At 35.4% G+C, this 16,405-nt stretch overlaps 1 protein-coding gene across 5 annotated transcripts in view; it reads right to left on the reverse strand.

Annotated features, from left to right (window-relative positions):
- The window catches only part of Rgs22 (regulator of G protein signaling 22), a 107,292-nt gene that overhangs the window by 11,725 nt on the left and 79,162 nt on the right, over positions 1-16,405 (reverse strand). For all 5 annotated transcript variants that reach the window (XR_010050306.1, XM_063257846.1, XM_063257845.1 and 2 more), the window contains 4 exons: positions 15,286-15,444; positions 12,631-12,699; positions 8,835-8,996; positions 5,383-5,562 (listed from right to left, as the gene is read on the reverse strand). Coding sequence is in view for 4 of the 5 variants with exons in the window: in XM_063257846.1 (XP_063113916.1) it covers positions 5,383-5,562; positions 8,835-8,996; positions 12,631-12,699; positions 15,286-15,444 (570 nt within the window). In the remaining variant the exon portion in view is untranslated. The remainder of the gene's footprint in view (positions 1-5,382; positions 5,563-8,834; positions 8,997-12,630; positions 12,700-15,285; positions 15,445-16,405) is intronic.

Genomic DNA, 16,405 nt, shown 5'->3' on the forward strand with positions numbered 1-16,405 from the left:
CTCAGTTCCGAATCCTGAAAACACTGATCCAGGAAAGGTGAATGCAAAGGAGAATGAGGAAAGAAAACATGCAATATCAGACACGGCACCAATAGACATAAAGTGATAACTCCGGAATCTCATAGACGAGTTCAAAAGCAAAGTATTTAATGAAATAAAGCAAGATATAAGTAGAATAGTTAGAGAAATACTAAGCACTACCCAAGAAAAAACAGATGGTGGAACGGGAGAACAGAAAAAAAGGGGAGAATTGTTTGATGGAGAAAATAGAGAAAACATAGAATACATGAAGCAGGTTCAAAGAGATTACCAGGAAACTAAAAACTCTATCGAAAGCTGGCATAACAGCTTGAAAGAAACTAAGGATAGATTATCTGAACTGGAGGGCAGATTTGTAATGTGGGAGCATGAAATGAAAAACTTCTTAAAAATAACAAGAAAACAAACAGCAATAATACAAAGGCTAGAAGATGATAAGAAGATCTATAACTTAAGAATTAAGAACATAAAAGAAGAAGTAGGGACACAAACAAATGGACTACAAAAGCTATTCACAGAAATAATCCAAGAGAATTTCCCTAATTTAGCAAAAGGTAAAGATACTCAGATGTGTGAGGCATAGAGGACCCATGCCACCTACAACCCAAACAGAGCTACACCCAGGCATATAATAATCAAAATTCCAGAAATCCAATATAAGAACAGAATATTAAAAGCCATCAGAGACAAGAAACAGATCACTTGCAAGGGAATACCCATCAGAATTACAGCAGATTCTCGGCACAAACCATCAAATCACTAAGAGCATGGGGGGAAATAATTCAAGCTTTGAAAGATAATAACCTCCAGCCAAGATTGATATATCCTGCACAACTGTCCCTAGAAATTGATGGAAAAACAAGATGACTCCAGGATAAAGAGGAACTAGGGGAATTTGCAACCACCAATTCAACTCTACAGAGAATACTGCAGGATATTTTAAAAAAGGAAAATACCAAGATCCCAGAAACAGTGGCACAGAGGCCACAATGAATGGAGCAGAAAGCAAAATGAAGAAGACAAACTGACAGCTACTGACAGAAAAAGAGCTCAACAGAAATGAGGCAGAGAAGGTTGGATGCTAGGAACAGCCATTTTGGAGATAACAAGACATCATAATAGGTAGTACTGATTTAATATCCTCTTGTTTTGAAGTCCCATCACGCTTTTGTTCTTCTGTCTCCATCAGTTTTAACCTGTTGTATCTTATTGGATTTTATTATATGTGATAATATAAACAAAAACTTTTATAGACAAGGAGATTATACAGAAACCACTGTTCATTTTCTGTTAGTTGATTCTAAATACCCTGTAATACTGTCATTCTCTTGAATGGTTTTACACTGTCTTGATATGTTTGGTGCTACAGTATACGAAGTTATATTCAAAGATTTCAAGGAAAGAGACACTATGGTAACTACTTTTATGTCAGGCTATCTTGTGGTGAAACACTATTTTGCTTAAATGTTTATGCTTTGACCTGCGCTGTTTTGTTGTTATGTCCTCTTTTATCTCAATCTCCTTTTTTAAATTACTTTTTTATTTTTATCTTTTTAATTAAGGGAAAAATAAAAAATAGCAGGATACATTATAGTAACCCACTTTGATTTCCTATTAACTTGATTTGAAACCCTGTATTGCCCTCACCATCTTGTTTTGACTGATTTTCCCCTATTCTGCTTTGCTTGATAGTACCAAGTTCGAAAGTATAGGCAACAACTGTGAAGACAATAAGATTCATTATGACACCCATTCTGGTTGACTATTATCTTCTTTTAAAGTCCTGTAATGTCTCCAATGTTTTTGTTTTATTCTTTACTGTTTTGTTCAATTTTATTATAACTGATGATATAGACAACTCTTTTTAAGATAGCAAGAGGCAGTATGGTAACCATTGTTGATCACCTAGTATTTTGTTTTTACATTATCTATTATGCCCATCCTTTTGATTTGACTGACTCTGTTCTGTTATGGCACATTGGGTTTTACTCTCTTCAAAAAAAAGTAATAAGAACTGTGGGAGTAATAAAACCCAAAATGTGTAATTGTCATTGTACAAAAGAGAGGAAAAGAAAGTGCTCTAAAGGATATAACTGCATATATATTTAAGTGTATAAGACACATAACCATATTACTGAGTTTTGTTGGATCATTGAACAAAACTGTTTGCCATCTTACTGTTTGAAAGTCCACTTTATATGCTTTAATTTTGTAACTTGAACAACTATTTCTAAGATAACAATATGTAATCTATTAGTGATTCTATACTGTTTATTCTTTCTGAAATTCTGTATGACTTGTACCTTTTTTGTTTTTTTTTTCTTTTTCTCCTTAAATAAAATTTTTTTAAAATGCTGTATTTCCAGAAGATGCAATTGAGATTTTAGGTTAGTATCTGTCATTAATAAACCTCAGAACCTTAAGATTACCAAATTGTGGGTAAAAAATATTTTAATAAATATAAAACTACTTTGCTTATTGTTGCAGATGAGGGATGATTTTACTCTGAGTAAAGGAACCAGTAAAAAGTTGGCTGAGTGATAAAACTTTTAAAGCTACATGAACAATAAAGCTTTTCATTTAGTATTTCAGCTCTTTTGCTCAACTTTGCTTTCATTTTCAAAGTGATCTTGTTGTTGTTGACAACATGACAAATCTCTCATTTATTCACGTGGTCAAAAAATGCCTACTCAGGGGCTGGGGATTTAGCTCAGCGGCATAAGCGCCTGCCTTGCAAGCAGGCAGTCGTGAGTTCGATCCCCGGTACCGATAAAAAAGGAAAAAGACCAAAAAAAAAGCCTACTCTGATCTACTCTGATGCCGGATCACAAAGATATAAAACATTTCGTACCCTCAAAAAGCTTACAACCTAAAGGCAAAGTCAGACACAAGAACATACCATTTTATTTTTTTTATTTTTTTATTTTTTTGTCTTTTTATCGGTACCAGGGATCGAACTCACGACTGCCTGCTTGCAAGGCAGGCGCTTATGCTGCTGAGCTAAATCCCCAGCCCCAAGAACATACCATTTTATGTGGTAAATGTTATGAGAGCAACTTAGGAGGGAGAAAAGATGCGAGTACACAAAACTCAGGAGGAAACCCAGGGCCTTCCTGAAGTGGAAGACTGGGGGACAGCAGGGAGATGCAGGAGACGTAGTTGGGCAGGTATGTATGTAGGAAGAACTTCATCAGAGGGCAGTGGAGGACAAGTGGAACATTTTAAGCACAGAAGCTGTGTGATCAGATACATATTTTGAAAAAAGATTGCTCTGTTTGCAGTTAAATTGAATGAACTGGAAAGAACCCAGAGGCAGGGAGTTTGGTAACTGGTAAGAGATCTGCTGCAGACCTGAAGTAAGGTAGAGGGGTGCTGTTGGAGAAAAATGGGCCGCGTGACAGGTAACAAGGGGACAGATGGATTCATTTGAAGGACTGTTTAGACATGAGGGTAAGGAAACAAAGGTGAGGAAAGACATGAAAATGGTAACCAGATCCTTGGCTTGAATATCGTGTAGAAGGGGATGCCAGGACCCTCAGGAAAGCAGGAAGAGTAAAAGATTGGGGGGATGCAGTCCCCAAATAAAGCTTTTGTATTTTCAGATGCTCTAGCATCGATGTCTGTGACTGTTTTAGGAAATCAGGTACACTTCATTGGCCACCGATAAAGCAAGTGGCTACCGTCCCTGAAGAAGGTGTCAGGACCAACCAGCACCAGCAGCTCCAAACTCCTACCCATCAAACGTGAGCTTTAAAAACAGAGGAGCAAGTCCCGTCTTAGTTTATCAGGAACCCTAGGCAAGACTAAATTATCCCTAATAGATGTTTTCATTAACAGATTCTATAATTCTGGCACAATGTTTTCTCTATTTCTCTCTAACACCTCTTCAATCATACTTCTATATTTTTGCCTGTTTTAATGCATAATTTGGATTGCGAGTCCACTTTCAGTTCCTTAGAGGACTTAGAACACAGCTGGCTCACAAATGGACATTAAGGAATAATGGCCTTTTTCCATGCTCAAGGGCAATCATGTTCTAAATCTCTGTTTCATATCACTTAATTCATGACATGGCCTTCCCTATTACCCCCAGTATAATTTATTTTTCTTAATCATTTTTTAGGAACAACATCACTAAAAGGCTTTTCAAAATGCAAATAAATTATGTTCACCAAGTCAATGTTTTCTATTATTTATCTTAAAAAGAAGTAACTTGAGCAGGTTAACAGCCATGATTTTCCTTTCATGAGTTTGTGTACTTTATGTTGGTTGAATAGTTAAATCTCCTCTCACTTATTTTATGAGCTATGTGAATATTCCAATCTTTAAAAATATACAAATCTTAAGACACACATACTTTACACATTTTTGTGGTAGCAGATATTTTAAAAAGACATATGAATGGTGGGAAACAGAGGTGGCATGAGCTTTGTTAAAAACAAAAATGGTAATCAAAAAGTTAGTGTATTATTTAATTTTATTTGCTGTATATTGTCATCAACAAAATAACATGTTACTAGTTTTGTGTTGGTAGCATATAGAAAGATTAAATTATATTTTAACTTTTTATTTTTTTACTAGTATTTTTCTGATAAATAATAAACACATTCATCATGAGGAATTGGTACATGTATGTATTGACTCTTAATCCTTTTTATTTCCCCTTTCCCCATCTACCCCATTCCCAGACCCCCTTTCATCTCCATAAAGTCTATCTCCCTATTTCCTATCATTTTTTTGTTGTTTTGCTTTTTAAATTACTTATAATTCTTTTACTCAAGAAAGAGAAATTATGCAATATTTTACCTGTATCTGATTTATTTCACTTAGCATTATGGTCTCAAAGGGCATCAAGGGTTTCCTAAAAATTACGTAAATTTATCTTTCTTCTCCTCTTCCTCCTCCTCTTTTCTTTTTTCATTCTTCCTTTTCTTCTTCTTTTTCCTCCTCCTCCTCACTCTCCTTCTCCTTGTTCATGATAGGCTCTCACTATGTAGCACAGGATTAGACTTAAACTCACCATTTAGCCCAAGCTGACTTCAAACTCACTGCAAAACTGCCTCAGCCTAAGTGTTGGGATGACAGGTGTTCACTGCCATGCCCGGCCCCTCAAATTTATCCTTCTTTACAGCTCCATTGTGTATATATTCCATATTTTCTTTATTGGTTCATCTACTGATGAGCATATAGGCTGCTTCCAAAAGATAATTTAAATTAAATAGAATAAATTCTAGTATTGGGAAAATTCAAATCCTGCCAAATATGAGTAATGTAAAACTTTAAAAGAAAATCTAGATTGCTAGTCTCTCAAAATATGCTTAGCCATATGAACTGGTATCTTACCTGTGCTTCTCTAAATATATACGGTCCTAACTCCTTCCTATGTTCAATAATCTTCTGTGCCTGTTCTACTGGAATGTCAATCTGTAAGGCTGGAGGAATACAGGAATTAATGAAGCAGTTGATAATAGTTGTGATCTTCTTCTGGATGACAGACTCATCACAATGAGAATGGCACAAATCCTGAACAAGGAGCAAAACACAAAGAGTATGATTGCTGCATTGGTAGTACACTTTACAGAACAGTGTCAATATGTATTCCAGTTGATACGTGCATTTTAACTTTAAAAGAGCACTGGGACATGTCAAGGATATCTTTTTAAAAAGTCAGCTTTTCTTTCTTTTCAATTTGAAGAAACTAAGACTCTGACATATATGCCTTACATAGACACAGACGTCTTTTAATCCTGCTCACTTGTTTCTCTAGACCAAGGGGCAACAACTTTAGTGCCTACTTTTACTCATTGAACAACTATATATTGAGGTCCTACTCCCTACCAGACACTGAGCTGAGCCCTGAGAGACAGCCTAAACCCCTGAAAGCATCAGTCTCTGCTGGAACAGAAGCATGAAAACACATTATTCAGAACTGAGTTAGTTTTTAAACTATTTGGAGTGCAGGAATATAACAGGTCCTAGGAGAGCATGGCGAATGGGCGCTTAATTCAGCTTACAGGTGATGTCTGTGGAAGCTTTCCTTCCCAGACCACTCTGCACAAAGTGCCTCAGGCCGGGAAAGGCCACCACAGAAAGAGGGCCTGCTGGTGGAGAACAGGTGTCTCGTATCGTTTTGTACCTAATGTTCTTCCAGTTGTCCCATCACATTATCCTCTTTTAAGTTTTTTATTACAGATAAAGAACTTGAAAATAATGACCGTACATTAAAATGATCTATTTTTAAAGCCACAGATGTAGGATTCTTCTTTTCTTAATAAAGAGATAGCTTAGCATTTTGCTTTCAAAGACACGTTTCTAAATCAGTTGAAGCAAACCAACTTGATGACTTCTCATTGTAGGCCAGAAATGAGCCAAAATGTATGTGTATGTCAGCCCAGTGTATGTCAGTCATTGTCTTACGGGTACCTATCTTACGGATGTTATTAAGGATACAAAAAGTTCTGATATCAGTCATGTAAAACATTCTGCATGTCTGACAAGAGTTCTATATGAAAAGCTTAATGTGAACGTTGCACTGTAACAACAGTTAGCACTTCTCGGTTTACCTTCACCTCAAAAAAACCCTGTTCATACCACACGTTTGGGATGTGACCACATAAGCATTATTTGGAATTAATAGTGAGACTACCATGCCCACCAATTATCTGATGGGCCTGATTTATAATTATAAAATATGTTCTTTTGAAATAAAAACAAACTTATGAAGTTATGAAGTATTAACTTTGTGTAAAGGCATAGAATTTACATAGAATCATAACTGATTTTTTTTTCCTAATTGTTTTACCCTATCATGCCACTAGCCCAGCTAATTCTTGAAGTCTGTAATTAAGGTCCTGGTTTAAGCATGTCTCCCAAGAGTGAGCTTTCTGTAACCTGCTTGATCTAGAGGAGACATGCATTTTACCTACCGCCGTAGCATCCTGGGCTTTCTCAGTTACCCTAATCCCACTCTTACGTCACCTTGTGGACCAATCATTTGCCTCTCATCTTGACATTCTATAAGCTCCATGAGAGATGATTATTTTGATAATTGTTACATCATCAGGATTTAGCCTGGCCCTTGGCAGGAGCTCAATAAGTATTTGTTGGATGACTATATTCTTTTCATCTTTGCACACACACACGCACACACAACTCATATTTTTATTAACTCATACTGTTTTCTAGTAGTTAGTTTTAAAGAAACACCTTTTCCCATCATTGACTATTCCCCACCTACAACATGTTATACCATAGAAAAAATACTAAAATACCACAGACAACTTGCAGCCACAAAATAAAAGTTGACTCTATGGGTCTTTTCCAAGTATTTGTTTTTAAGGTTTCTCTCAATGCCTCTTAACCTAGCAGGGTTGGGGTTAATCATGTTCATATTATCTTAAAGATAATTCTGCCCACTCATACTGGAAACCTGCCTATTGTGGAAATAGACTTCTTGCTTCCTAATTCTCAAAAAACTTTAAAAAATGTTATTTGTGTGAAAGATGGTGAAAAACTTTCCCTGCAATTTTTTTTCTGTTACAGTCAGAGCTGAGAACAGTACAACAGTTGGTAACAGAAAAGGGGAGAAATAGTTTCATGGAATGTTGGAGAAGACTTGGGTTTATTGAGCAGTCACTAACTACATACTAAGTAACTGTCAGTGCAGCATAATACACACTTAAAACTTACTCATAAACTCTAGTAACACTTTTAAAAATAGGCTACTTGCAGGGAAGTGGGCCTGTACCCCTAAGAGCGTGTAAACCGTAGGTGCTTGAAGACATTTTCTGTTTTGTTTTGTTTTGCCACAGGTTCTCTCTATATAGTTCTAGCTGGCCTTGAGCTCACTATGTAGCATGGCACTGGCCGGAAACTCACATTAATCCCACACTAGGCAACCACGCCTGCCTACTTGAAGACATTTCTTTACTGCCATCTAGATAGTGTAATGGGAAACATCCCTTCTCCTAAAAGCAAAGATTCTATATGAATCTACTAAACACTTAAACCTGAAAAAAAGTACTGTCTTTGCACCTAACCCATTGTTCTTATTTATTCATTTATTTATTTTGGTTTTTTTTTTTTTTGAGACAAAGTTTCACTATGAATTTCAGGCTGACCTCAAATTGCCTATGTAACCCAGGCTGGCCTCAAACTCATAGCAATCTTCCTGCCTCCGCCTTCTGAGTGCTGGTATTATAGGCATGCACCACCATGCCTAGATCCTTGTTCTTTTATTTAAATTTGTCTATTTTTCTAATAAAAAAAGCCTGTCTCAACTTTTTTGATTTATCTACAAATATCTTTAACTGCCATTGTTATAAATATGGCTTGGAGGAATACTTATATAGAAGTCATAGTTACATGGATGTACTAAATACAGGTATCTTTGAGAAAAAAAGTGTAGTGCATTTTCATGGTACATACATGTCATATATATACATTCATTATATTTATTCTATATGTGATTCAGATATGCAGCTAAAACTCAAGAAATACTGTACCTATTAGGTCATAGTGCATGTTAATGCCTTAAAAAACCAACACTAAAAAGCAAACAAACACACGAACAAAAAAATCCAATACTATCATTTTAGGGCTCACCCTTACTCTTCACTTTATATTACAAGTCTATCTAAAAATGAACAATAAGCATCTCAAAATTTAAGAATAGGTTTGAAGCTGGCAAAACTGGGATAGCTTATGCAAATCTTGTCCCCCTAAAGCTGTCATTAAGAATCTGATATGTTAATGAGTTTCCTCCTCAAAATTTTACCCAGCCTCCAATACATTACCTTATATTTTTGCACTTCTTGCCAAAAGAGTACTCCATTTCCCAATAAATCTCCTTTTAGAGTCACAAAATGTTGAAACTGTCTTGCAGTAACGGGATTCAATAATGCTTTTCGAAAAGCAATAATTTCACAAGATGAAGATATCCACTTACTCTCCACAGGCTGTCCAAAACAGAGAATACACAGAATGAGCTACAGTTTAAAATACAAAAATAAAGTCACAATTAGGCTAAATTACCAAGTTCTATTTCCTTTAATTATGACTGTAGAAATTTGTGGCACTTGGCAACTTTTCACTCTGTTCCTCTCCTTTTTATCTCCTTTATATTTTTATGGCATCATTTTTTAAAACAAGTACAGAAAAAAGAAAGAACTGACTGGATGCTTTAGGACATATGACAACACTGTTTAAGAAGTTGTATGACCACGGTGAAAAAGTACTTTTTAGTACATAGAATGAGTTCTGTGCTGAAGCGGAACAAAGTAACCATAATATTATGATTACCATTACATTACCGTTTATTTTATTATTGCATAATTCTCCTGTGTTTTAAAAAGTAAAAGTAGTTGAATAATTGAGACAGGTTTTCATATTTTAGAAAAAATATAAATTAATTCTAATTTAAATAGAAAATTTGCTGTGGTACTTTGTTAAAATACTATGCTAAAGAGATCATGATTTTAGGTAAGACATTTTATATTACTTAATAATAAATTATGACTGATAATTACAATAATCATTTGAATAACAAAATTCCTCTATTTACCTAACAAAATCCAGAAATATCCATGGTGTTTTAGTAATGTTTAAGGGTATTTTTATCTATACTTATATCTTCATAATTTTGAAATGTTTCCTTTTTTACTTTGATCACTTAAACTCACATATCCAATTCCTTTTACCTTCTCAGATTCAAAAAATGTAAGAAATAGATTTTATTAAATTTACCAAATAGATTTTAATTTTATTGAAGTTATCCAAATTGATTTCAGTGTACAAGCATACAAAGAAGCATCCTTCCAAAGGCAACATTTTAGATGGACTTACAAATTATATTAATGATTAAATTACATGAAAAATATCCATTACTGACAATGCATAAAATAAATTCCTTGAAACAAATCATATGTGACCATCGATGCAAGTGTTTGAGAAAGCTATGTAAAGAGTGCTATGGAACACAAAAGAAGGAGTAACTAATGCTGCTCGGGAAAGTGAACCCTTTACAGGGGGGCCCTGAGGATGTTGCCCGAGGCGGCACTGAGAAGCGACAGCCACCCCAGGCCGGCTGGACGAGCGTGGTGCTGCTACTCAGAGAGTGCGCAGATGTGCATCACTGTTCCAGGGAGGCACATGTCATGTTCCCTGGACAAAAACTTAAGACCTTCACCATCTGGTCCTTATTAAAATTATAGCCCTATAAATAGGAACAACTATGGATTAGACTGGGATGTTTATTTAAAATCCACTCAACAAATAATGTTTTAAGACCTGTTTCTTAAGATACTAAAACTTAGTATTTTAACTAAAACCTGTAATTTAACTAAATAGAAAATAATGTAACATACAATGCACAATAATATAAGATACAACTGTATTCTACTAGTATTTTTACAAAAATATAGCAAAAAATATAGCAAAAAAAGATTTCTTTTCAAGAGGAAAATATAGAAAAGAGCATTCTAACATACATGCCTCTTCTAACATTCAAATTAAGTTTCAGTTTTGGTGTTTTGAGATAGGTCTCACTATGTAGTCCAGGCTAATCTTGAACTCACAGTGATTCTCCTGCCTCAGCCTCCTGAGTGCAGAGAATACAGGTGTGTGCCACAACATTCACTCTGTCATTTTTTCAGCAAGTCACCTATGTCTAGTCTGACATCTTATCATGACTGGTAAGAGAATACAGTACTTATAGCTCAAAAGGAAGATTATGTTCATCGTGCTTGTTAAGCAAAATAGGTAATAACTGCACTAGTGAGGTAGAGGTATCTAACAGTGATTTTAATGATTGCCAAAATGATACTTATTGTAATTCTTTTAAAGTTAAACTGCAATTCTAAATAAATGTGAGGTGACTTAAATTGCTTATCCTGCCTCACATTACTCATTGCTTTTGTGTAACCCACTGTAAATAAGTATACTACTATATGATGGAAAGAACAGCTTGACTCAATAAATCCATCACGAGCAAAATAAAGGGTTTTTTTGTTGTTGTACTGGAGAACAAACCTAGGGCCTCATGCAGAAAAATATATCTGTATCTACATCTGTCTGTTTCTCCTCTCTGTATTTGCAGTAGATAATGATTACACTCACTGCAGGAGATTGGTACATGTACATAACACATTTCAATTTCCTTCTTTGTCTCCCTTCACCCATCCCTTTTTAGTTTTCCAGCACTGAATTCTTTTATTTATAAGACCTTAAAAAGTTAATTATAAGGGGCTGGGGATTTAGCTCAGCGGCATAAGCGCCTGCCTTGCAAGTGCATGGTCATGAGTTCAATCCCTGGTACTGATAAAAAAAAAAAGTTTCAAAAAGTTAATTGTCATATATACAGAGCGAAAACCAGACAAATATGCCAAAGAATATATGAAACATGTAAGACAATTGTACTAAATGACAGCACACTTTTAGATACATTGTCTGCACTGGGTTACAATACCTCTTCCCTATTATGTGATATGTATCTGTATCTCTATATATTGACCAGTCAATATTAATATATATATAGAGAGAGGGAGGATTTTTCACATAAGAAAAACCATGTGATATTTAAGTTTGTGTGTCTGCATTACTTCACTTAACATAAGGTCTCAAGATATATCCATTTTCCTACAAATGATGTAAATTTACCCTTTTATGGCAGAGTAGTACTCTATTGTGTACAAATATGATTTTTTAAACCCATTCATCTGTTGGTAGACATATAGGCTGTTTCAAAGTTTTAGCTAGTATGAACTATGCTATTATAAACATGGGTATGTATACATTGCTGTGGAATGATGTCTCTAACTTTTGTTTTTTTGGTACCGGTGATTGAACTCATGACCTTGCTCTTGCCAGGCAGGTGCTTGTGCCACTGAGCTAAATCCCCAGCTGTCTTTAACTTTTGGGGGGAAAATATCTGGAAGGGGAATTGCTGGGTCAAATGGAATTTCTACTTTTAGTTTTTTGAGGAATCTCCATACTGATTTCATAGTGGTTGTATCAGTTTATAGTCCTATCAACAATGCAGAAGGGTTCCTTTCTCACCACAGCCTGGCTGGCATTTGTTATTGGCTGATTTTTTGATGGTAGCCATTGTTTCTGGAGCAGTGTTGTTTTAATTTGGATTTCTTGAATGGCCAGCAATGTTGAGCACTTTTGCATGTATTTATTGGCCTTTTGTATCTCTTCCTCTGAGAAGTGTCTATTCATTTCAGAGGCCCATTTTAAAACTGGGTCTTTAAATGAGGGGGGTCTATTTTTTTGAATTCTTTATGCAGTCTAGATATTAGCCCTTTGTTTGAGCTTCTGCATAGCAAAAGAAACCACTAACACAGTGTAGAGACACCATGCAGAATAGGAAGAATACAATATATATTTAAAAGTCAATCACACACTTCTAAGGTTAAAGAGGTCAAGAAACTCTTTAAGAGTTAAGAGTCACACTTTCCTCTAATTTCCACCTGCAAGTAAGAACAGTAACAGTTAGTTGGTTTAGCTGGTAGTGTCAACAGTGATGGCATTGGGCAAGCAAGAGAACAGCCAAGTGGAATTTACAACTGGAAGAATATAGTAGTTACTTGCCTTCCAGACCCCAATTTTCCCTTCATGCTTCTGTAGTAAAAGCTCATCTGCTATGTCCTTCATCTGTACCTAAAAGCAAAGCCAATCATTTTATTGTTATTTATACTGTCCAAAGTTTTAAAATAAATTACTAGTAATTTAAAAACTGAAGTGAAGTTAGGCATGGTGGCACACACCTGTAATCCCAGCACTTGGGAAGCTAAGGCAGGAGAACTTCTGTGAGTTCAAGGCCAGCCTGGGCTACAAAGTGAGTTCAGGGCCAGTCTGCACTGCACAGTGAAACTCTCTCAAAGAGACAAAAACAAACAAAAAAAAATTCCCACCAAAAAAAAAAAATGAGGTAAAGTTTAGGCTAGGTAAGAAAGTGCTGGTCAGGTAGCAGAGGATCAGGTCAGAAAGCAGAACCCACAGGCACGGCTCTGGGCACCACACGTTCTTGGAGCACAGTTTCTTTACCTAAATATAGATGACATCTATCTAATCATATTGGTCTAAATATGGATGCCTTTTTCACTCAGACTCACCCAGGAACTTAAGCTAGAAAGGTAATTAGGTCTTCTCAGATTTCTGTGTTATTTTTTAGGCATACTTTTCTGCAACTAATTTTAGAAGGGACCAAAGCTTGCTGTTGACACAGGGAAATACAGTAAGATAGTCTATCCTCCATATCTCTGGGCTTAACCAAATATTTTGAAGGAAAATATTTGGGAAAAGAAATCTGTGTCTATACTGAACATGTACAAACTTTTTTCTTATCTTCATTCCCTATACAGTACAGTATAACAATTTACATAGCATTTATGCTGCATTAGGATTTTACAAATAATCTAGAGATGCTCTTAAAGAACATGGGAAGATAGCGTAGGTCATACATAAACATGATGTTATTTTAAATGAGCAATTTGAACATCTTCAGATTTTTGAGATATCAATCCTGCATAGATAATATTTTCCCTTTCTGGGGAACTGCTTATGCCAAATGTATGCTCTGTGTCTCCATCTCCCTTCCCATAACAGATTGATCCAGGAGCTGAGCTAGAGAGTCAAAGACTAGGATCACTATGGCTGACTCTTCTTTCCCCACTTTCTTGAGGTGCTGGGTTTGAACCTAGGCTTCCCATATGCTAGGCAAGCCCTTGATCGCTGAGCTACAGTCACAAAACTGAGCCTTTTGATAGCCACAACCCAGAGAAAGTATCTGACTTCTTGTTGAGTTTCCAAGTCTGTCCGGGCTTACATTTTTTCTAAAGATTGGGTGTCAACTTTTCCCTGAATGCATGAGATTTTCAGAATAAATTCTCACCCTCTCCTTTTTCCTTTGGCTTAAGCTTGTTGCCAAAATCAGTTTTGCTGACCACCCAAATAATGCTAAGTCAGGAAATGACTACAAGTTACAATAAAATTACTGTGGTAAATATAATGAGAAGATGTGGTAAATAATATTAGTAAGCCAAATGTCTTTTTACTTAGCTTTGGAGAGAAAACTGGAGTTTCCCTGAAGAAAGAGAATGAGGAGATTTGAATTTTCCCAAAGCTTATTTCTGGGAACTTTTTGCCTAAAATGAGTTGGGCTCTTCTCCACACTATAAATTCTGTGTTCCCAGCTGTACTATGTTGCTTAGCTCAAAAAACTAAGGCTATTTCCAGATACGTAGGCCTCCAAGTGTCTCATAAATTCAATACAATGTAGAAGAAAGGTTTTTCAGGTTCTTCCTGAGCAGTATTAATGGCATGGAATACAATTGGATTTTTAAGCCTTTGTTAGTTTTGTAACTATCAGGCTTGCCTGTTTTGGGGCATGATAATGATATTGTAAATGATTGAAATAATACTTGCTTCATATAAAATAAAATAAAACAAAGCAAAAATTAAAACCCACTTCACAAAGTAAAAAATAAAAATCTTTCTTTAATCCCCACACTAATTTCCAGGAAGCAGAACATTTTAAATTTATTCCCTAAGTACAAATAAAATGATAGAGAGAAGGATGAATGGATGAATAGATAAACAGATTTGGATAACACAGGCATGATTACACAAAGAGAAATAGATATAATGGGATTGTCTTCTATGTATTGTTCTGCATCCTGCTTGTTTCACTCAGTAAGTAACATCTTTCATATCAGTACATGTGGAAATCTCATTTAGATAATCTGTTAGAGGGAAATAGTTGTTTTTCACTGGTAGTATGTAGTAGTTTTCCAGTAGAAGGATGTAGTTTTCCACAGTGCAATTGTAACTCACTTAACAATTCTCCCATATGACATTAAAATGAACATCCTTATATATCCTTGCCTGTTTGTGTAGGAACTTAATATTAAAAATAACAACTATGTTGATAGATAACATGTGCTTGCTGTGTGTCAGGCATCATGCTGAGAAACTAAACACACTAATTTCGTTTAATTTTCACAATAAACTTATGAAGCAATTTCTATTATTAGTTCCATTTTTCAAGTGAGGAGATTATAAAGTGGTGCAATTGATATGTAGCAGTGTTGACATCAAACTTTGGAAAGTCTGATTCCATCCTTTTAGCCACCATCTACAGAAGTACAATGGCTGGGTCAATAGTCAAAAGAGGATGCTGGTATACACTTCAGGTTTTGATAAGTACTGCCAATGGCCATCCAGAAATTATATTCATATATATACCTTTATCTTTTGTCGGGCTGCAAACTCTTCACTTGCAAGAAACAGTGGCAACCACACATTTTCTAGTCTGTTTAGGATATGCTTCTGAATTTCAATCAAAACAGGGGCATCAAGTTGTTCATGGAGAATCTTTCCCCAACCGCCACCTAACTCCATTATCTAAGCAAATAAAAATGAAAAAGAAACTAAAAATTTGTGCTTCATTAAAAAACACTAACAGTCGTTCATTCATTCATACATTCACTCCAAACCATTGGCTATACACCTGAAAGTGCCACCGTTTTCATTTTCTGCACATCTGTGCTGGATTATGTACAAGAATGACAGGCAATTCTAACATCAAAAAAAGAATTGTAGTTTATATGCTGATTTCAGATGTATAGTTTTTCTTTCCATGAAATATGCACAGGAGTGGGATTTTCTTACCCTGGTGCTGGGGATTATACCCAAGGCCTCAGGCACATGAGGCAAGTACCTTACCACTGAGTTACAGCCACAGCCCCAGATCCAATGTGAACAGAAGCAAAAGCACTGTTTCCTTTCACTGAATCATCATCTTCAGTTACACAGTGTTGGTGTTAGTCTATTAGTTTTGCAAGTTCTTGTCTAGGTTTAATAATCTATGAATCTGTGATTCTAGTCAAATTGACTCATTTAAGAAAGCATTATTTTTATAATAAAAAATGAATTATTAATTAAGAAACAACCTTGACATACATATTATAGATATGTGTGTTGCTAAAAATGTTTGGTTGGGAATGGCAGGATGAGAGCAATGGTAGTGACTGAGGACTCTTTTGATAATTCCTAAGACGAAAACAGAGGCATTAAGAAGTAGAGAAAGATTGTATTTTAGAAATAACACTTAGACTTTTATAGGTAGTGTCATTTAAAAACACAATTTCTTTGTGGCCCAAATCTTTTGCCTAAATACTGGCCTTGATAAGCCTGTGCTAGCTATTTCTGGCTGTAACTCATTCTGTTTTCTAGTTATTTCTATGTATATACTTACTGCTCAAAATTTCTGGACTTTTCACTGAAACAGCTAACTTATTTGTTTAGTTCTCCTTTGATTAGTAATATCAATAAAGTACTGCTATTAATAATATTGTTTCATATA

This window comes from Cavia porcellus, unplaced genomic scaffold (assembly GCF_034190915.1).
Source record: "Cavia porcellus strain 051 isolate PalLab524CR breed Dunkin Hartley unplaced genomic scaffold, mCavPor4.1 scaffold_10, whole genome shotgun sequence".
Taxonomy (NCBI): domain Eukaryota; kingdom Metazoa; phylum Chordata; class Mammalia; order Rodentia; family Caviidae; genus Cavia; species Cavia porcellus.